General features: G+C 40.5%; 1 protein-coding gene across 2 annotated transcripts in view; it reads right to left on the bottom strand.

Annotated features, from left to right (window-relative positions):
- Positions 1–22,688, bottom strand: part of lrriq1 (leucine-rich repeats and IQ motif containing 1) — a 48,964-nt gene that overhangs the window by 15,104 nt on the left and 11,172 nt on the right. For both annotated transcript variants that reach the window (XM_031295319.2, XM_036003346.1), the window contains exons 11-20: positions 21,693–21,820; positions 21,445–21,518; positions 21,011–21,104; positions 16,216–16,395; positions 10,272–10,736; positions 9,562–9,745; positions 6,010–6,135; positions 4,188–4,277; positions 3,135–3,268; positions 2,199–2,270 (exon numbers count right to left, since the gene is read on the bottom strand). In XM_031295319.2, the coding sequence (XP_031151179.2) occupies positions 2,199–2,270; positions 3,135–3,268; positions 4,188–4,277; positions 6,010–6,135; positions 9,562–9,745; positions 10,272–10,736; positions 16,216–16,395; positions 21,011–21,104; positions 21,445–21,518; positions 21,693–21,820 (1,547 nt within the window). The remainder of the gene's footprint in view (positions 1–2,198; positions 2,271–3,134; positions 3,269–4,187; positions 4,278–6,009; positions 6,136–9,561; positions 9,746–10,271; positions 10,737–16,215; positions 16,396–21,010; positions 21,105–21,444; positions 21,519–21,692; positions 21,821–22,688) is intronic.

Below are 22,688 nucleotides of genomic sequence, written 5' to 3'. Positions count from 1 at the left end.
TACAAATCCAGGATTGAATTTAAAATCCTTCTCCTGACTTACAAAGCTCTAAATGGTCAAGCACCATCATATCTAGAAGAGCTCATAGTACCTTATTGTCCCACTAGAGCACTACGCTCCCAGAATTCAGAGCTACTTGTGGTTCCTAGAGTCTCTAAAAGTAGGATGGGAGCCAGAGCCTTCAGCTATCAGGCTCCTCTCCTGTGGAACCAGCTCCTAGTCTGGGTTCGGGGGGCAGACACCGTCACCATATTTAAGAATAAACTGAAAACCCTCCTCTTTGATAAAGCTTATAGTTAGGGAGCGAATAGAGTAGAGTAGAGGGAGGCAGGCTAGTACAGCCTGATCCAGTTGGGGAGAGTTCTAGCCCGACCAGGCTCCTCTCCTTAACCTGTCTCTCTTAGTTATGCTGTTGGGGAGTTTACACCGTCTGACACCGCCTACCAAGAGCCTGGGTCTGCCGAGGTTTCTTCTTAAAAGGAAGTTTTTCCTCGCCACTGTCGCATTAGCCACTGCTAATGCTTGCTCTTGGGGGAATTACTGGAATTGTTGGGGCTTTGTAAATTATAGAGTGTGGTCTAGACCTACTCTATCTGTAAAGTGTCTCGAGATAACTCCTGTTATGATTTGATACTATAAATAAAATTGAATTGAAATTGAATTGATCCCCTTACCCCCACCAATAAATTTCTGGAAGAAACTTGATACCATAATTCGGCAGTATTTGGAATAATAAACAACCTAGGCTAAAATACACTACCCTGCAACGTACCACAAACACGGGAGGCCTGGCCCTCCTTTACCTTAAAGTGTACCACAGAGCCTTTCAGCTACGGCCCTCAGAGTGTGGATGGACCCCTCATCTACAGTCCCATGAGAGAAATAGAGCAAAACCTCACTGGAAGTCTAAGACTGCAAGACCTTGCTTTTGCAGGTGTGTGCCCAAAAACATTTATGCTAGCCTATGGTCCTATTATCACCAACACACTGACCAACTTTAAACAGGTGGAGGAGCACCTACGATACACCAATAAGTTGCATTTGAATACCCCAACATGGCACAATGCACACCTAATGTCTGGTAACAAACCCTTTACTTGTAACCAGTGGAGTGACAGAGGTATGCATACTTTAGACCAGCTATTCATTGAGAAAGGTATGTTAAGTTTTGAAGACCTGAGAGCTAGTTTTGAGGTCCCCAGGACATCCTTCTTCTTTTATCTTCGCTTAAGGTCAGCCCTAAAATGTTATGGAGTGCCATGGGGGAACAGTCTTGAGGCGCACCCAATCATTAAATGGTTTGTTGATTTTCCTGTGAGAGGATTTAGTGTCCAAGATTTATGCTAAACTGATGCAAGTATCCGTAGGAGAACTCCCAATAGTAAAGAAATGGGAGCGAGAGCTGAGCCCTGAGGGGAACGTAATTAATTGGGAGACAGTTTGGGACAACATTTTCCATTGTTCCAAGAACCCAAATCACCAGGAGATCCACTTCAACATATGCCATAGGACATATTGGACTCCTCAGAAGAGATACGTCACTAAAGTCATTCCTACTCCCTGTTGCACGTTCTGTCAACCTGAACAAACTAGAACTTTCCTACACATGGTCTGGGATTGTGAACAGGTGCATGAGTTTTGGAATAAAACAACATCAAGAATATCTGATGTGATAGGATGTCGAATTCCTACTGACCCGATTGTTTTGTTACTTAATGATGACTCTAAATTACACCTATTTGGGAGACAGAAGAAAATTTGGCTAGCCGGCTCAACCGCAACCAAGAAAATGATAGCTCAACGCTGGCTCCCCCCCACTCGCTTTGTATTTGGTTGGTGTACTTCCTAGACATGGTTATGCTTGAGTTCTCTACAGCAAGGATTAACAAAGCCAAGTAGCCAACTATAGACCTATGGAAAAATGCAGCAGCACAAGTATCAGTCCTAATGACCTCAGCATCACAAGAAGTAGAAGTGAGCGACTAGGCAATTTTTGTTTTCTTGTTTATTGGTTTGTTTTGTTTTCCTCGAGACCGCAGAGGGTGGGGGGTGGGAGAGGGTTGTTGTTCTTGTTCAACTGTATCTGTTTGTTCAAAAATATAAAAAATAATAAATTGACCATAAAAAAAAATCCCATGCAATGAAATAACAAAACACACATTGACATTGACAGAATGTATAATAAGACAATGATTTACCATTCTTCCAGAATCTTCTCTGATCTTTCAGAGAGACCGCTGAGCATTGAGGTTGAAGCAGGAGATTTACCTCTGAAATCATAAAAACGATTCTCCTTAAAAATAAAACATGACATGCAGAAATCTACAAATTCATATTTTATAATATGACCACACATATTTAAACATATTAAAACAGCAGGACTAGTATTAGCATGTTATCAACATTGTCAACTTCTGATCAAAAGAGATCTCCACAGTAAAAAACTGTTGGCTACTGAACCCACTTGGCTGAGGTCCACTGGTACAGTAAAGTTTGAGTGTTTTGCCTAAAGGCTACATTACTTAAGTTTGAAATGTAGACGATGTTGATCTAACCATGACACACTAGTATGCAGAATATGGTCATAATTTAGACAAGAGTCGTCATGATTTTCATTGTAAGAAAATCAATTTAAATATAATTTCAACATAATTGTATCATGGTTGATTTTGTCTATTGCTTGTTCAATATTATCTGTTTAATATTGTGTTATTCCTGATGTTTAATTGTTTTTTATTGCACTTTAATACATACTTTTAGGTCCTCTACACTTTGGTACTGGAGCAAATATTATTTCATATAAGTGTACTGAGGAAGGACAATAAATAATCTTGAATCTAATGCCATTCTTAGTAACTTGCTTTGGGTTGAATACATATGAATGTTATAATGTCAGTGTCGTATGAATGTTAGAGTAATCCAGGTGCAGTTTATTGAAAGTGATAATATGACGAGCCCAGTTAGGATGCCTGGCTAACACCTACAGCTTAATGTGACTTTGTGTTTCTACGGTGTACAGACCTCTACAGCATTATTGTGATGATGTCAACAAAACACTCTGCTTACTATAACTACTTGGACTTTTTTTTTCTCTGTATCAAATGCAGTCAAATGCCGGCTGTGGGTTGTTCTACCTGTTGGAGCTCTCTGGGGAAACCCTCTGTCCAGCAGAGTCCATCTGTTCTCTGGGCACCCAGGCCTGCTTTGGCCTCAATACAAGCGGTGGTGGGAGTATGTACTGGGAGGGTTTAGGAAAGTGCACAGGAGGCTGAAATACATACATTAATCATTGTCAGCCATAATGTACAGCTCCTATGACTTTATTTGAGTAGATTTTAGTATACACAGCAGCAAATCTTTATATTATCTTCAAGGAGTTTTCATTTACTGGAGCGGTTCTTTACATTTAATTCAACTGAGGAAACTTCTGCCAGAGAAAAAACTGAATCCTTATTTCCGGTGTGTTCAGAAGGTTCTGAGGCTGGAACTCTAAATGGAAAAATAGAGTTTGAGCTCCGTCTAGACAACATACAGTCCTCAGTATATGTTGAATATACTGTATTGGAAAATGAAATGTATATATAAGACTGTCCACTAAACTCAATGAATGTTTTCTTTTGAGGTATTTCGCTGACACAGTTTTCACACTCAAGGAATGCTCATATGTAAGTCAAACTAACAGCTTAATTACTCTCCAGATCCCATTTTCTCTTTGTGGAAGCACTAAATTGTTCATCCCTGCCTTTGATGCGTACCTCAGTGTCAACACATTGAGGCCAGCCATGACGGCAGCTGCACCATATCAGCTGGCCTAAAGCGGCCACCATGATGTATAGTGCTGAGCATGCTCCAAAGAAAAGATCCAACGAGAGGTAAATGAAGGGGAAAAAAACTAGACGACAGTCCGCCAGCGTGAAAAATGACATCTGCTGGTGCAGAGCAACCTACAGCCCTCCAGGAAATAATCTTGTTTTTTCAAGAGAGTAAATTTAAAGATCAATCAGGAAGAGTGAGACAAATCCTGGAGGGGGCGATAACCAATATGAGAAAGCGACAGGGCAAGAAAATAACTCTTCCATTGACATCACACAGGGGCTGGTTTCCAAAATTCACTGGCCACTTTCACTAGAATACCAGCCCACCAGGTTTTAAAAATATTACAGAATGTCCCAGGACAGTTGCTTTACCTTCAGAGACAGTGGCTGCTCAGACACAGGGTAACGTCTAGGAGGTGGGTCCTCAGTAAGCGACAATGTCCAGTGTTTCTCCAGCGCTGCCTTTATGAAAATAAAAATATATATATTTTTTTTTTTTTTTTTTCTTGACAGCAACAAGTAAGGGACAACAAAGAAAAGTGTCTTCAGAACCTAACATATAATACTGCATATAATATACGTATGTTATTATAGTGTATAAAATATACAATAGTGAAGGGAGCTCTAGTGTCACAAACAGGTTAAAGCTTTAGTGCGTAACTTTTTGATATTAATGAACATCCGTTACATTCAAGCCATTGCCAAATGAGTTGCTACAAAGATAATGAATGATGACTATCGGCTCCACACAACTCTCTCTGAATTTCTCAGTATGGCTATGTTCAGAAGATTGTGTCGTCCAGTAACTTTTGCGCGCAGAAACTCAAGTAAAGATAACGGAGTGTCTATTTGCACCCCCGGTATGAATAGCCTCGGCCACACAGCTGAGCTATTCACACCCTGTGACGTAACAACAAAAACGCGTTGCTCGCGTGCACCGAATTCATGGCGGACGTTCATCTTCCATGACAGCAGAAACTGGAATATTAGGAAAGTTTTGTCTCTAAAGTTTATAACAATTGAATTTCTAGCGGAAAATGGATACTATAGTTGCGCTTTCTGTCTTCAGTGAAAGCATACAACCGTTAGTTTGTTAGTTAGTAGGCCTACCTATTTTTTGTATACAGTATAGTTACCTAGCAACCGAGGCCTGAAGACACCAAGTAGTAAACAGTTGAGAACTGCTAGGTGCTAGGTTTAAACACTGAGCTTTGGACTGGGAGTCTCGAGTTTGATTCCCCACTGGAGCAATCTTGTTTTTTTCATTTTGGATTGGATAATTTGCATTTTTTTTTTGCAATTTTGCAGGGTGGTAGGGGAAGACTCATGAATATGCCTGCTCTGGTTGGGTTGGTTAGGTTTAGGCAAGAGGAGTGGGATTGGTTATGGTTAGGGTAAGAATGTCAGGGCGATAATATTCCAAAAAGGTGTAATACATGAATAGTATGGATAACTGTGTGCAAATATATGCCAAGGTACTGTAAATGCACAGGGTTGCAAATAGCATACATTGATATTTGTACCAGGGTATTAATAGAACACATTGCTGTGTGCACCAGCGGGGTACGAATAGCACTTCTAATTGCACCAGGGTACGAATAGCATACACTGCTTATTGTACCAGGGGTGAAAATAGCCTCACCCTAAAGATAATGACCTCTTCTGAAGAGCCATCATGTTTTTTTAATCCTCCATGTCTCCTTAGCTACTAGCAACAGCGTGGAGGAGGGATGGGGGCTGTGGGCGATCACGGGAGGCTTGTATCATGTGGCTGCGCCAACAGTGTTGTTGTCATTATTTAGAATTCCTCATGGGGGCAACAGAAACTACGCACTATAGCTTTAAATTGATAGCTCATAAATGTGTAGTATGTTTTAATCTTTTTGTGCGTGTCTAAACTTACATGTCTGTGGGTCTATCTGTATGTTTTTGTGTCTTTGTTTTGTGCATGTGTGTGCATGTTTCTGCATCTTTGTATGTATTTTTGCAGATCTGCATGTGTGCAGGATTGTTTGTGTGTGTGTGTGTGTGTGTGTGTGTGTGTGTGTGTGTGTGTGTGTGTGTATAGAGAGAGAATGTTGGGTAAGTATATGCATTTGTGCATTTTGTATTGTCAGGTTTGTGTATCGTTAGTGCGTGGGGTAAAAAATTACTGAACCATGCACGTGAGGAACACATGAACTTGTTCACTTACCTCATCAAAAACAAATTCATCCATGTCCACCTCCTCAAAGGTGTCGTCCTCTCCGTTGTCGGGGCATGTGACAGCAGCCAGAGCAGATGCGAGCCTCCTCCTCAGAGTGAAGCCCCTCCAAAACGCCTGGAGGTACCCAAAGAAGAAAATGGTAGAAAACCCTCCATGAATCACAAGGCAAACGTAAATATTGTGTGTTATCCCATTAGGGAGATAAAACCTGTTAACCTTGTTTTAATTGCTGAGTGTTCTGCTGTCTGAACTCTGCGTGACTCCGGGCTGTTCCGAGACAAATGGAGCTCCAGTGTGCCTCTAAATCCTCCAATTCCCAATGGGCTGCGGGGGGCACACTTCACTTCAAGTTGAGCCGAGCAGGAATCCTAGAACTCTTACTACCGCACTTCTTTGGAATCTGATTAATTACTCATGTACCCCCACCCCCCCACCACCACCACCACCACCACCCACCGCAATAGACACACACTATTCCCACCACCCCCACCTTCTCCCTTAGAGAGCCCTAAAGGACTCATCAAACACTTTTTGTGTTGAAAAGGGATTTGGGAGAAGTGTTGAATAGCATGTTTTTTAGAACAGCCGCTTACTGTACACCCATATACGGAATAGCCGAATATGCCTCCATAGCACGTATGAGGCCTGAAGATGGATGTTCAAGGGTGGAAAAGGACATTTTGAGATAATAACTGTGTGAAAGTTACTTCAGCCACAATATTAAAAATTCTAGTTGTAGCAGTAAGGTCCTTAATTACACATTGACAGGTTAATCTGTGTGCATTCTTGTCCCAGTAATGCTTGTTACTAAGTTAGTTCCAAAGAGCTTATTCCCCGGAGTCCTTATGTTTTCTCGCCTCGCAGTTTTCCTTGGATTGGGGTGGCACCTGGATCGTGGTTGCAGCTGCTGCCGTGGTCCTGCTCGACGCGCTGCTACACCCTGCACTAGTACTAATATTAGTTCTAGTCATAGTTCTATTAACTTTATTGGTACTATAATTGCCACTGTTCATCACACCAACTGCTATAATTATTATGAATCATATTTCTCCATATACAGTCATGTGAAAAAATTAGGACACCCATGCTAAAGTTGACTAAAAAGAGGAATAAAAAGCGAGATTGACGAGAGATTGGCATGGTTTTATTTCAGTTAGTCTAATAGCTGGTTTGATTTGCATTGAGAGATGATTTTATGGAAAGTACCCCATGCCAATCTCTAGGTATGGTGAAGGGTATGTGATGATGTGGGGCTATTTTAATTCCAAAGGCCAAGGGAACTTTATCAGCATGCATAGTATCCTGGATCCATGAAATAACTGGCCTTTAAAAATAAAAATCTGCCTGCCTCTATGGGAATTTAACATAGGGGTGTACTTATTTATGCCCCCTGTATTTTAAGGAAGAACATTTATTTATTTATGATACATTATTCATTCACAAAGAAAATTGGTGTCTGCCTCATTGGTGTTAATTAAGGCATTAAGATCAATTTGCAAAAGATGATTTTTTTATTCCTCTTTTTAGTCAACTTTAGCATGGGTGTCCTAATTTTTTCACATGACTGTATCTGTATCTGTGTATCTGTGTCCCAACCAGCAGCGGCAGATGGCCGCCCACCAAGAGCCAGGGTCTGTCCGAGGTTTCTGCCTCGCCACTGTCTCACCAAATGCTTGCTCGTGGGAAATTGTTGGTTCTTTGTAAATTATAGAGTGTGGTCTAGACCTACTCTACACGTAAAGTGTCCTGAGATAACTCCTGTTGTGAATTGACACTATAAATAAAATTGTATTGAAATTAAGTAGAAGTCTCTTGTCTATGCTAAATTAGGCTGCTAAATATTGAAGGTTTGTTTCAACAAAATGCCAAACACATTCGCCCATTCCATCTTCTTAAATGTAGTATGTGCTGCTTCTCTCGGATTTACATCATTGTAAATAGAATATCTTAGGGTTTTTGACTGTTGGGCAGACAAAACCAGCAATCGGAAAACATCACCTTAAACTATGGGAAATTGTGATGGGTATTTGTTCTTATTTTCTGACATTTTATAGCTTCGATGATTAATCAATAAATCAAAAATAGAATTGACCAATTATTCCAGTATGACCGCATTTTTACGTTTTTTGATCATTTCTGCTCTCTTATATCTCTAAATCGTTAGTTGTTCTAATGTAGATTTCCTTACATTTGCTATGCATCAATGGACATAGTGTTCTGGATGTGTGTACGGATGGGTGGACTGAACTAATACCAGAGTTTCTTTTCTTTAGGTTTCACCAAGTCAAATTTAAGACTTTTTAAGACCTTTTTACGACCAATATTGAATGAAATTTAAGACCTTTATCACAACATCAACTAAGCCCTAAATTCAGTTTTTTTCTGTATCACGTGCTCTGGTTTTTTGGCATTTCTTTAAACCAATCAAAATCGTGATTGGGGTGGCGCTAAGCGCTGCACAGAGCCCCCGCTGACACTGGAAAATAGCCTCGGGAAGGAACTTGTTTTGGTGGAACGTGTACGTTCAAAAGTTGTTTTATGTAGTTGTGCAACAGAAAACTCAGATTGGACAGATAGTCTAGCTAGCTGTCTGGATTTACCCTGCAGAGATCTGAGGAGCAGTTAACCATAGTCCTCATAAATCCACTGGAGTTTAGAATTCCAACACAAAGGAAGCGGAAGGTAACGGAAATCCGGTCGAAAAAAAGGACATACGGCGGAATTTCCGGTAGCAGCAGGGCAATCCCGGAAGTGGAAGGTCGTGGATATAGACTACATTTGTAGTAATACAGCCAAATTATATTCTGGACTAGCGAAAGAAAGAACTACAACACCATGGAAGTTATAGTTTTGCATGGACGTAGGAAAATTAAGAACTGTTTAAAATTATGTAAGACCTAGAACACAATACTTTTGCATATATAGAATATAAGACTTTTAAGGGCTAAAATTTTCATTTTGAAATTTTAGACTTTTTAAGACTTTTAAAGACCCTGCGAAAACTCTGAATACATAACTATTAAAAAAAATTAAATAGGTTGATTGATTCATTTGAGATATTCAAGTTATACAGTCACACTTAGCTAGACCATTGTCTCCAGCACTGTACAAGCTCAGGACAAAGGTCCTGTTACTGCAGTGTTGGGGGAAAGACAGTGCTCTAAATTGTATCACTGAAACCAATCTGGGCTGGCAGTCCCTGGCCTCTCATGCTCTGTGGGTATGTTGCATTGGGCACATAATACATACTCTACTCTGTCTGGATAATCGTATTCTGACATAGCTGCCATACTACACATAAATAAGTTGTTCATTTCCTGTACGTAACTTTCAAAATAGCATCAGAGGGAAACTGGTTTGGTGGAGGATGTTGCAAAAATCGGCAAAAGACAAAACATGTAAGCCATGTGGGTATGTTTTCTTTCTAACAAAGGCAACAAAGACATTCAATTGTTGCCCCTTATTTATAGCCTGACTCCACTTGTTGTAGTAAGTCAAACAAAAAGTTCAGAATATCTGACAAAATTCCAGAAGTTTTACCTGGATGACAGTTGCTGCATAATCTTGGCCAACAAGGCTCCCGTTAACATAGGAAGGTCCTGACTTTGGCTCTCCTCCATCTCCACCACTTCCTCCTCCTTTTTCAGCTGTGGAAAGGCTGCTGATGTTCTCACATTTCAGTCTATATTTCCTCCACAGCTGCTGAATCACGGCTGCTGCTGTGCTGCTCCGAAAAGGACACACACAGACAAACACACACACACACACACGCACACAAAGTGAGGGATTTATATGATGTCATAGCACCTCTGTCTTTCAAAACATGAATTTATTTCTGAGCAGACATCTGAAAAAGAGGACTGTCCAGAGTCACCCTTCATATCAAAGATCTATCGTCTTCCCAAAGATAGTGCGGTGTTAATGATGAAGCTGCGTGTTAAAATGAATAAGATGTTAAACATCTGCTGTAAATCACATAGAGGAGGCTCCAATAATGACAAATGCTCTGCAGCAGAAACTAATAAAATGCTGAGCTGCTATAAAAAGAATTATATAAAAAAGAGGGTGTTAGCTTTAAGTCAGCAGTGTCCATTTGTGTAACATGAAAGAATTTGGAGGCTTTCATTACAAACACTACAACACACTACACTATCAGCTGATCTTACTGATCTGTTGTTGACAACATCGTGTTGGATGGAATGGACACTACAGAAGTGGACACTACTGACTCAGAAAATTTGGTGAATTACTTTTGGAGGTCCAGGTCTTGATGGTTGGACACAGATGCCATTTCGTTATTGGAAGAAGTTGGTTTCCCCTTTGTTGCAGAGGAGTGAACACTGCCCGAGTTAGCTTTGCAAATTGTTGGCTCCGTCTTTGGACCTCTTGCAACACTGTTGAATGAGTAATGCCGACTCTCTGCAGCTAACTTCTCAAAAGTCCAGTATTTGCATCTGATATTGTCTGTGTTTGGAATAACTGGTTGGACTTTTCCAGTGGACTCCATTTCTGGGCACTCAGTACACTTCTCAGCATTGGTGCTGTCCATGTGTCCAAGTCTTTCCTCAGGTTTTGTTTGGCTTGCAGCTCTGTGTTTGGCAGCCACAGTGGTGACACCATATTCATGGGCAAATCTCTGGTCCTTAGCCAGCTGCAGAGCCTCAGCAAAGTGTCGGCAGGAGGTCTTTACAGCATCCAGGGAAGATGAGGCATTACTGTGAACAAATGCACACAAAAACACACTGTTTTAGTCTGGATGCTTGCTCTTTTCAGAATGTCTTTAGAATGGTAGCACTGATTAAACCTTAGTGTAATAAACTTGATGATTTTACCATGCTGCATAAACATAACAGTAGGAGCTTTTTTCCAGTTTTCCAGTTTTAAAGCTAAGGATGTGCATGTTAGTTTTAATTAGATTTTGACTTGATTTCTGTTGTGCTGTGATTAGTTTGACACTGGCAAATCCATCAGGAAGAGCAATAATATTAGTAAATCATCTAAGATCTGTGGATCATTTGATCTGGGAAACAGCCTAGTCACAACCTGTGTGAGGTGGATTCTGTACAGTTCAGATGTAATCACCCTACCTACAGTACTAAGAAAAATGTTGGGTTTTCTAAAACATACACTGTATTTCCACATTTTAAAGAAAATCATAGCTACGATCAAGAAACCACACTGGCAGTATATTTGCTTATGAATATAAAAATTCAAAAAACACATGACGCTCAGAGATTAGTATATAGTATTAAATGTGTAGGTGTATGAGTGAGTGTGAGAGAGAGAGAGAGAGAGAGAGAGAGAGGTGCCTGTCTGCTCTGTGTGCACCCTAATACCATATAATGTCTCTTTCATTGAGGGGATAAACTGACTACAAAGCCACCTCAATGGAAACTTAATTAATCTATTAGTAATGCTTGGCTCTGCTCCCCTCCCTGTCTTCAACCCTGAGGGGGCAGAGGCGCTTCAGTGCCCAGCCAGTCTGGAGAGCCAGTAGCCTTAGGTAGTAGAGCTTCTTCTCTACAAAGACCTAGCTCTTCGTTCTCAGTGGGACAAGTGAGAGGGCAGTCGGGAGGTCCAAAAGGATTGTGACCCCACTGACCCCGTCACCCCCGTACCTGCTGGTTCACTCCAGGGTCACCATCAACATGTATACCACTGATATAAGAGAGCAGGAATGATCAAAAACACGTTTTGTAATGCAAAAGCTGCAATATAAAAGGTTTTTGACAGGGAGGTAATTACTACAAGACACAAAGACAACAGTAAAATCCCCATTGTTCAATTATATTTCAGGACATTTGGGGACATTTGCTGTGGCTGTGCCATATGGATACTCCCAGCAGAAGTCATAGCTGCAATAACTGCTGCAAGAAACTGAAGAGCAGCAAAGGTCAAGACGAAGCCTGTGCCAAAGGTTTATGAATTTAGTGTGTCATTTATTGCAGTTTATATCAACCTCAGGATAGACGCCAGCTTACAAGTCAATTAAAAAGGGGTGGCGTGTGAGAAACACGCTTTAGAGACTAAAAGCAAAAATATGCAAGATCGTAGCTTACTCACTGACTTGATATTTTTGACTCAGACTGCTGAGTCACATATTAGTTTCAGCTGAACTTTGAAATGCATCGTTACACAGGACAGGGCCTTTGACTTTTGATCCCCATCTCTTACACTGTAATCATGTTAGGAAGAGATCACTTGAACAGGAGGAACAATTTTAACCAATGACTCTTTCAATGTGCATGTGAGTATTGTTTTAAGATAGACTTGAAAATAATTAAAACTATCCTTAAAGCAGCCCAGTTTTCTTAAGAAGTACATGCATATCGAATTGATTTGCAGCACACAAATTACATGCAGTGTCAATGTTCAGTGGGCGCCCTATAGCAAGGTGGAAAGTAAGGGCGGGGAGGTTGGGGTGGGTGTGTACCGCATCTGACATATCCAACATTTATGAAAAACATCCAGGTTCAATTGAATTATTCTTGTGTCTCTAAACCATGGCAATATGCCTTGTATCTGTGATACTGAAGAGAACATTAAAAATGAATTCTAATGTACTGCATTAACCCTTCAGCTTGTCCCTGAGAGACATTTAAGGTGTTTGGTAACAAGGGAAAAATGCAAGGAGAACACAGAACATAGCCAGGGGAAGAATTAGTAAGAAGCAGCAAGATTTCTTTTCCACAAAAAAAAATTTAAATTTTCATTGACATTTTTAAGGGATTTTTCTATTTGTATTTGTTTTTCTTAAACTTCTGTTTGTATTAAGAGAACGATTTAAGTTGCTCAGCAAAAGCCATAAGAAGTACATTGTAGGTAGGAAATAGAGGCATTTTGTAAGGAACAGATGATTCAGCCTCCACTCTACACCCTGTAGAGAAAAGTTGTGAAACCATACCCCTGATAAACCCCATGGTTCCCCATCTTACGTCGTCAGTGGACAGACGTGTGGCACTCTTCTCACCTCTTCTAAACCTCAGTCAGACACAAGGTCAGGCCAGGGGTTAAATGGCTGTGTTGGTCCTTGCAAAGCCCGCAGAATGGTTCATTGTCCAGAGGCCAGGGGGGTAAGAGGGCACACAGTGAGGGGTGAAGCAAAGAGAGCGCCACGCTACCCCCCCAAGCCATAGGAGTCCTCGGTGTGACCCGCATGGGTAGCCGCAGCCACGTTTCATCTTTTGTGCTGTGTAATTTGGAAGGGTCATGAAGATAAGCAGAAAGTTGACCACTGTTTTAAGTGTTGGTGGTCCGTCTCGCAGAGGAGTGTCAATGTGTGCAGAGGCCAGTGACATCGAAGGACTTATGAAAATAGATAGACGTTGTCTTTAGGCTCACTACGCCCTATGTATCAGACATAACAAGAGGATAGCTAACATTCCTGACTGCTTCATGTCTGTCTGACAGGCTGATCGGCACAAGATGAAATGTGTAATACGGCCTCTTGTAGATAGGTTTGCAGTAATTTATATCGTCTTATCCTAATTTGTTTTACTCTGGTTTGCCATTTGATTCTATGTTATAATCCCTTTAGGGTTTCACCTTTTAGTACTTTTTTCTCTCTTTTCCTTAAAAGTAATATATATATATATATATATATATATATATAATAATGTGATGTTGGGTGCCTGGGCAGCTCACCTGGTAGAGCGTGCGCCCATGTATAGAGGTTTACTCCTCGACGCAGCGGCCGCAGGTCGGAGTCGAACCTGCGACCACTGCGCCTTTGCTGCATGTCATTCCCCCTTCTCTCTTCCCCTTTATGTCTTCAGCTGTCAATAATATATATATATAATTTAAAAAAAATATATATATATTATATATATATATAAATAAAGGCCTAAAAATGGCCACAAAAATAATCTTAAAAAAAAAAAAAAAGAATTCATGTGATGTGGAATTATTAAATTCTTGACACAGAGTTTAGTGACAAGTTAGATAAAAGTGGGAAAGAGCATGCTATCCGTGACACTGGAACAACAGTACAGTACATGCTGCATTCATTACCCTGAAAGCCAATTTTGAATGAACAAATCTGAGCTGAGCAATTCCCTCCTCCCTTCCCATTAGCTGCTTCCCATGAAATAAGTTCTCTAGACATTTCAATTTACCAATACAGATGATGTAAGACTGTTACAATTTTAATTCTTTTAGACCTAAGTGCAGCCTTCGACACAGAAGACCATACTATTTTAATTGGCCGCCTGGACCGCCATCCTGGGTTGGCATCAAGGATACTGCACTGAGCTGGTTTTATTCATACCTTTTAGAGAGAACCTACTCGGTCTCCATAGGTGATTACTCATCATCTACAGCAAATATTACCTATGGAGTAGCGCAGGGTTCGATTTTATTATACAATTTTATTTTCAATCTACATGCTTCCGCTAGGCCATATCCTCCAGCATCACGTCTCTTTTCACTGTTATGCGGATGACACACAGATATACCTTCCTTTGAGACCGGACGCCCCAGAAAGCCTAGCTGCTGTTTTAAACTGTCTTAAAGCAGCCATATTATGCTCATTTTCAGGTTCTTTATTGTATTTTAATGTTGCACCAGAATAGGTTTACATGGTTTAATTTTCAAAAAACACCATATTTTTGTTGTACTGCAGTGCTCTCTCTCACTGCTGCAGATCCTCTTTTCACCTGGTCTCTGTTTTAGCTACAGAGTGAGACCTCTTTTCTTCTTCTTCTTCTTCTGTACCATCTTTGATTGCACTGCACATGTGCAGTAGCTCAGATGTAGATCATGTCAGCTAGCTAGCTCCATAGACAGTAAAAGAAAGGCTGTTTCTACAACTTCAGTCAGTTACAAGGCAGGATTAGCTGGGAGACTTCTAAATGAGGGCGCACATGTAAGTAGTTCTTTTGTAGATTATGGTGAACTTGTGTGGTGTTGTAGCAGTGCTTTGCTACTGAGAACGAGGTAGCATGCTAGCGTTAGCGTTAGCATGCTAACGCTACGAGCTAATGGTTGCGGTTAGCCTGCTCGTTTCGGCTTGTGACGTCACAAGCCGTGCCGATTTTGAACAGCTCACCCAGAGACTGAAGGCAGGACACATTCAGAAACTGTATCTCACTCTAAACAGCATGGATGGATTTTTTTCAAAGTTTGTATGTGTGTGGAAGCACCAGAGACACAACATAACACCCCAAATCCCAGAAAAAGTGATTTTTTCATAATATGGGCACTTTAATGATGTTAACTGTTGGATGTCAAAAACGTTCTTCAACTCAATAACTCAAAATCAGAAATCATACTGTTCAATCCCCCAAATCCTGCAAGTCTCGTTGAGAGTAACCTTGGTCCCCTGTCTGCCAATATGAAGCCAACCGCCAGAAATTTGTGAGTTGTATTTGACTCAGATTTAACATTCCATCCCAACATCAACAAGGTCGTCCAGTCCTTTTTCCTTCAATTACGAACCATCTCCAGAATAAAATCCATGCTCTCCCGCTCTGACCTGGAAAAAGTAATTCATGCATTTATCATCTCCAGACTCGACTACTGTAACTCCCTCCTCTCCAGCATCAGCCAAAGGTCACTCTCTCGCCTCCAATTGGTTCAAAACGCAGCAGCTAGGCTTCTCATTGGTTTTAACAGATGACATCATGTTACCCCAATCCTGGCTTCTCTCCAATGGCTCCCTGTTTGTTTTAGAATTGATTTTAAGATTTTACTAATCACTTTTAAAGCCTGTATGAGTCTGGCTCATAGCTATATAGCAGATATGTTGTCCCCATATGAGCCAGTTCGTAGCCTTAGATCCTCGGGCAGGGCCCTTTTAGCTGTTCCAGAGTCAAGGCTTAAAACTAAGAGTGACCGTGCTTTCGCCATCAGGGCCCCTCGACTTTGGAACGATATGCCCGAGGACATAAGCCTCGCAGGATCAGTTTGTGACGTTGGCCCTACTGTTTGGCTGCCTGTTATTTTTACTGACCTCATCTGCCTTGCTTGTCTGTCAAAGCACTTTGTAAACTTTGTTTTTAAAGGTGCTATTTGAATAAAGTTATTATTATTATTATTATTATTATTATTATTATTATTATTATTATTATATAACTAAGCGGAAACTCTGAACATCCCTGGTGCCAGTATTAGAGAGATAGAAAGGATTAACCTGCGCTCCTCCACACTAGACACAGTGCACTGACAGTCCATCCACACAAGCAGTCAGTCTCTTACCTGAGCTCCCTGCTGTGCTGCTGCTGTAAATCACCAGTCTGCTGAAGCTGAGCCTGGCAGAACACTAGGAAGCTGCCCGGAGCCAAGCTGACCTGTTGAACAGCAGGGGGCGGTAGAAAAGAGTCTGTCTCCTGGTCATCGATGGCCCTCAGCCCAGGCACTGCTTTCTGCAGAGTGGATCTGAAAAGGAGAGCAAGCTGGATAAAATATCAGGGGTCATTAAGGCCACCTTTTAATGGCCTTCATTTTTTTGTTACAGTTATTTTTTTAGTTCCTGTAATACGTCTAATAGTATAAGCAGCGTACTTAAATGGAAAACAGTTTTTGGGATATTTATTTAAGGAGTATTGTATTTAAACAACACACAATCAACAACCAATGTGGTTTACAAATAGAATACATATAATACAAAATAAAACCATGATATCAACTATAATATTGGCAGCAACACTGAACAACAACACTGCATTTATTTGAAAATTTAGATGACAAAAGTACAGTAATAAAGTTTTATATTTCTATCTTTTATCTACTAAGACCTAGCAGACACATTCACATCCCATTTCAGTCTTTTTAAATAACTATACTATTGCTGCTATTGTTCTACATTATAGTACAGCATTTTGAAAGCCCTCTTCGACCACTGCAGTGAATACATCCACTTTGGGGAGTCCTACAGTTGGTATAAACAACAAAGTATTCAAAGACGATGAAGGCTTTTGATTGCGGCATGAATAGAACTAAAAAAAATGGCTGAGATTTCCGCTCAGGATTTTCAAAATGATGCTCAAGTTAGAGAGAGAGCTTCTGTTGAGAGCTTTTACCAAAGGGTATACTTGTAAAACCATATTTACATTATCATACATTTCTATCCGTATATCTCAATTGGTAAAAAGGTATCTGTAATACTGAAGGGTTAAAGCAGCCATTCTCTATTTAGTTTGACAACTAAGAGTTTGAGAAGACTGTTTCAGGTCCCACTGAGGCCACTCATAGTACATGCTGTTCTCTATGCTGAGTTCACTGTACATTTTGTGTTCTGGCCTAATCTATTTACAGTGATTACATTTTAAGACAGGTAATGTAATTGTCAACTTAACTATATTGTTTTCTCACAGTGTAGTTACGCAGGCACTTTAGATAAGAACTCTACCCATGGCATATGTTAGGTAGTATCAGCCTACAAACTGGGGGGGAGCCCTGAGTGGCTGTGAGTCTGGGGGAGCAGTAACTGCAGCCTGAGGCTAAGGATGTACAAGCAGAGGAATCCCAACTATCTGCCAGAGAAACAGACTCAGAGCATCTACTAGTGGAGGCCAAATGTGGTCTGTATTCAGTGGGAAAATGTGGCGCTAGAAACTCTACAGGACACTTGGGAACAGCAACAATAAAACCCGTAAAAAAATGCAAGCCTTCAGGCTACAAAGTCTATTTTGAAGAACTTTTTCAAAATTGATTCCAAGAGCACCATATGCTCTTAAATCATGTCTACTATGTCACCAGAGGAGGATAAAACATGTGCTGAGGGTAAACCTTTCATTTCACCAGCTCACAATGTGTGTTTTTGTGAAAATTTGAGCAGTTCTTATTTCATACTGTATCTCTTTACATGGATATCTCAAGATGTTTTAAAAAAAATCCATGGCTATAGATTTTTTAAATAGTAGATTCTGCTGGATTATTTAAAACACAGCTCCATTTTACTGTTATAATCCAGTTGATGTACCTACTGACCTTACAACTAATAAAGATGAAGCAGAGAGCAAAGTATTACAGTCAGAAACAAAAAACAAATGATGGTGCCTCAGGTGGTTTATTCTGATTCAGGTATGGATCATGAACCCTTTTCTTGCAGACAATTTTGATCCAAATTTGAACCCATATAAAGGGTTCATAATGTATTCTGATCAGAGGCATAATTTCCCCGTCCCTACTGCCACCCTGAGACAAAGACGTGACCACAAAGCACGGGATCTGTGTACTGTCAGAGGGATATGGTTTTGATGTGGCCCACTTGGTCTCTCCGAAACAGATCCGGATTAGATTTCAACCCTTCGGGCATATTATCTGGCTGGCTGCCTTCAAATGAAGCTCCAAACCCAAATAGGACCTTTTGACGGTTACATGAGCTCATTGAGGTGGGCAATGTAATGTAATTCAATTAAGGAATGGACGCCATTTAGACACACTTGGGAGAATGCAAAGTAGACCTATGTACAAATAACTGGATGCCATCAGTTGTGGATGTTTACAATGGCTGATTCTCATTAACTGGGGAGTTTTTCTGGTTTCAGAAAGACACCTCTCTCTGTACTGTGATAACCTCTGCACTACATTCAGTCTCTCTCTTCTTGTCTTTTTGAAGCATGAAGCATTTTTCTGTTGGAGCAATGTGTATATTGTAAAGACTGAAAGAATAAATTAAAGTCATATTTTTTTTTAGAAGAAAGTAGGAGCTTCACAATATAGATGCTATGAATCTCGTTCTCTCCTTACAGCTATATCTACATTGACTATACTTGGACTTTAACCTGAACGTTCCCTAAATTAATATAAATTTCCTCCTCCTTTCTGAGGGAAACGCTGTTCTTGGCTCACATTCCTTTATCCTCCTACTCCAGCCCGTATGGGCACAAGTCCGTATTTCATTTAGTGAAGACTTCCTCCAAACCACAGGCTCTTAAAGTGGCCCTGATTAATCAGGCCCAATATTTTCTTCTTCCAGGTCTCCTGGATCAGGGGCTGCCTACAGGGAGTGTAATTCTTAGCGCTTGCCTTTTGCTGCTTTAATTTAGCCGGTGTTATCACTGGCTCAGGATGAAAGGGTCAGGGCATGAGTGTAGAAATGCAAGAGGGTTAATTCCACTGTTGGCATTGGAGGTTAGGTAAAGTTCAAGGAAATATTAAGGTAATGTTTCAGTTAAGCCTTGCGACGGAAAAAACGTCCACAAGTAACCCATGTTTTTAGGATGTCTTTTGGACAGTGAATAACCCACTAAGCAAGAAACAGAAATGTTATATTCAAACTGTCCACATCATTAAACCAACTGGCCAGTGGTACAAAAGAAGGAATGTTTTATGTGTGCAACTGACATTCAACTCTTCACAGTTAAGACATCATAAAATTATTTTCTAAACTGAAACATTCAGGGCTATTTGAAAGGGGCAAGAGAAGTATAGGTTTTCATATTTTGGTGTTACTAAATGGGTGTGAGTAGTTTTGAGGAGCCAAACAACTTTGCGAACCTGACATCATTGCTCATGACAGACCAATAGAAGCATTAAGAATATGAGCGGTCGTGCATATTTTTTATATAAACTCACTGCAACTGTCTTAACTCGGGAAAAATATTTAGTCATGATAAGTGAATGAGCAAACTGACACTGAAATGAGAATGGATTTTTCTGTTGTACAAATATTTTGGGAATTACGAGCACTTAGTGTGGCGTACGTAAGCACAGATGTCGGTGGCACGTCGCAGTAATCTAATAGCGGACGCGGATCACAGTGCTAATCCTGGGAAGTGGACAGGAAGGCCTGTGTTCTGCTGGAATGTTTAGACTACCTGAGCCAGTAGAACGAAATTTGTGATAAAGAAATAAGCTGTGTTCAAAACCGTCCCGTCACTGAAATAGTGCACTATATAGTGTGTTTGCCATTTTGTAGTGGTGTTCGAATTCTCCGTGGTTAATTTCAATCACTATATAGTCCACTATAAAATACCCACAATGCACAGCTGATTTGATTGTACATACGATGTACCCTACATTTTACTCCCGTATACCACAATGCAACGTGGCCGTGTTTTCCCAGAGGAGAAGAAGAAGCAGAAATCACCGCGAAAACTGAAAAGGAAAAATGGAGCGGGCTTTCGTGTCTAAACAGTGGAAATGTAACATGCAACATATAAACAACCTTTTACTCTCCTCCTGGGTGCTCGCTTTGTTTATTTAATAAACACTATAAAGGGAATAGTGAGTGAGTGAATGAGGGAGCGGTTTCGAACACAGCTATAGATTTCCACTGGTATGTTCCTTTGAACATTCATCCCGGCGAGTGATATTTCAGAGCAAAGGAAATTGTAACTGAACCCTTTGTCCAAAGAATTTCCGGAAAGAACGGCAGAAATTTCTAATTACTCTATGTTGTCTGCGTGGTAGGTACTGCAGAGGAGAAGGCGCTAAAGTTAGAGGTGAACAGAACAAGCATCCAGAAGATTAGAGAGTACAGGGCACATTCAAATCATCTTAATACAGTAGCTCTGCCTGATTCGTCTTAGAAGCAGATGCATCCACATTAGAAAACAATGACTTTAGATCAGGGGTCTTCAACATCTTTTATAGCTGAAAGAGAGACTGAGTACGGACCACCTACTGCATATATTGTATACAATTGAGTTGCATATTAAACTGGGCAGAATGGATGAAAAGAAATGGATATTATTTTATCCATTATTTTTATATTTATGCATCATGTTTTAATGTTAAACATACATCCGGAAGGCACAGTGACTACTTAAGCTTAACTGTATGACTATCATAGCTACCTATTTGTTTTTTTTGTTTTTTTTACAAATAGGCAAATTTATCTTTGCTATTAAAATGTTGCATTCATATTTATGTATATTTTCAGACTTATTTTCATTTTTGAAACAAGAATTTTTTTTTTTTACATAATTTGGCACCCCCCCTGCACTAACTCTGAGGACCCCCTAGGGGTCCCGGACCCCCTTGTTGAAAATCTCTGCTTTAGATCATTAAAAAGCCTAACTCCTCCATCCAGCCCTCATCTTACCTCCAGCCACTCTCCTGCTGAAGAGGATTCCCTGTGAGGTGGACCTCTCGCAGGGATGGACATCCCTCCAGACTTTCACACACGTTCTGGAGCTCTGAGAGAGAAGAGGAAAAACATCTTTGCCTTGTCAGTGTCTAATTTTCCATCTATTCTTCCCTCTCACCAGTGTCTCGTCTACTTATGCAGCGCTACATCGACTGAATGAAATAAATAGATACGTGTTTCAGAACTTGTGCATCTTTTTTTTCCATGGAGACATATACTGTAAAGTGTTTATGCCCAAAGGTTTGTAAATGTATAGCTATTGTAAATTCTTTTGTTAAGTAAAATCAATCTGTGGCTGAGTGGGAATAAGGGACTGGGAATGATAAAGTAAAGCTTTTATGATGAGAAATGGGGTTTATATAGTCTGATTAATCAAGACAGCCTGTTACCTGACATGCAGTTAAATCGAAGATCCAGATTCGCAAGGGACACAGAATCAGACATGGAGGGCAGCTGGGTAATTCTAGGACACACACAGACAAATTATAACCCCTTTTGAAAGCGTCAATACATTGTAATTTAACATTATAGTTTTCACTTTTGATATCAAATTATAAAAACCAAATTGAAAAATGTGCTACTATCACATACAGGCATAATTCAAAGACAGATAGCAAGTAGGACTGGAGGAATATACCGGTTTTGGGCCACAGAGAGATGTTGCATGAGAGGGAGCCAGCAAGCAGTGAGGCCCTGCAGGGAGGAGATGCTGTTGTCATCTAGATGCAGCTCTCTGAGGAGGACCTGGTTGTTCAGACTGGGGGGCTGATGGAAAAAAAACTGGGTCAAGTTGTCAGTTACCACTGGTCACACTTTGGGGTTAGACTAACTTTCTGTTGTTGCTGCTGCTGCTGGTCCAGCGACGCCTAAATGACCCCGTCCATCAACGTCAGTTGTTTTAGTCCTGCTGTGTTTACAGTCATCAGTGTCGGCCACAAGTTAAGCTCAGCTGCGATCTAAGGGGTGTTTTAGAAAATACTAAAGGTGATGTAATCACCATAGAGCTTTCAGTGGCTAGAATGCACGGCGCGAGTGAGAGAACTATTTCACAGTGGGCTGGTGCGTATGATAAGGTAAAGGAGCTAGTGAAATGAGGATGCTGTTTGTTTTATGTCTATGCTTGATGCAAGTAATGTATGATGCTATATTGCTATATTGCTTTAACTTATCCCGAGGTCTTGGGGGGACGGGGGGTCGCCACCGGGGAGGGTTTGCGGGGAGAGTGAAGCAAAAATGTTCTTAACTACTGTATATCGTATGCACATCTGTATACTGGATGTGTGTGTTTTTCTTGCTCTCTTTAAGAAAATAAAAAAAAACATTTGATCACAAAAAAAAAGAAAATACTGAAGGTATATAAATTATCATGCTTACAACTATTGTTTGTATGTACCTTTATTTTGCATGGTTTTCTTTTTCTCGACTTTGGCCTCATCAAGCAATTACCAAGGAAGTTAGGTAATTGGACATTCTCTCTCCAATTGTTGCTTATGGAGCATTCTCACGGAAGATACTTTGACTAATGTAACTGTAATGTAACTTATAACATCAATCAGTACCTTTCATTAAGGTAAGCCAGTGGCAGGGCCCCGGTATTGTGCATTCTGACTCTCTTGCATCTCTCTTTTAGTTC

This window comes from Sander lucioperca, chromosome 7 (assembly GCF_008315115.2).
Source record: "Sander lucioperca isolate FBNREF2018 chromosome 7, SLUC_FBN_1.2, whole genome shotgun sequence".
In the NCBI taxonomy this organism is placed as follows: Eukaryota; Metazoa; Chordata; class Actinopteri; order Perciformes; family Percidae; genus Sander; species Sander lucioperca.
This window is presented reverse-complemented; position numbering and strand designations above follow the sequence as displayed.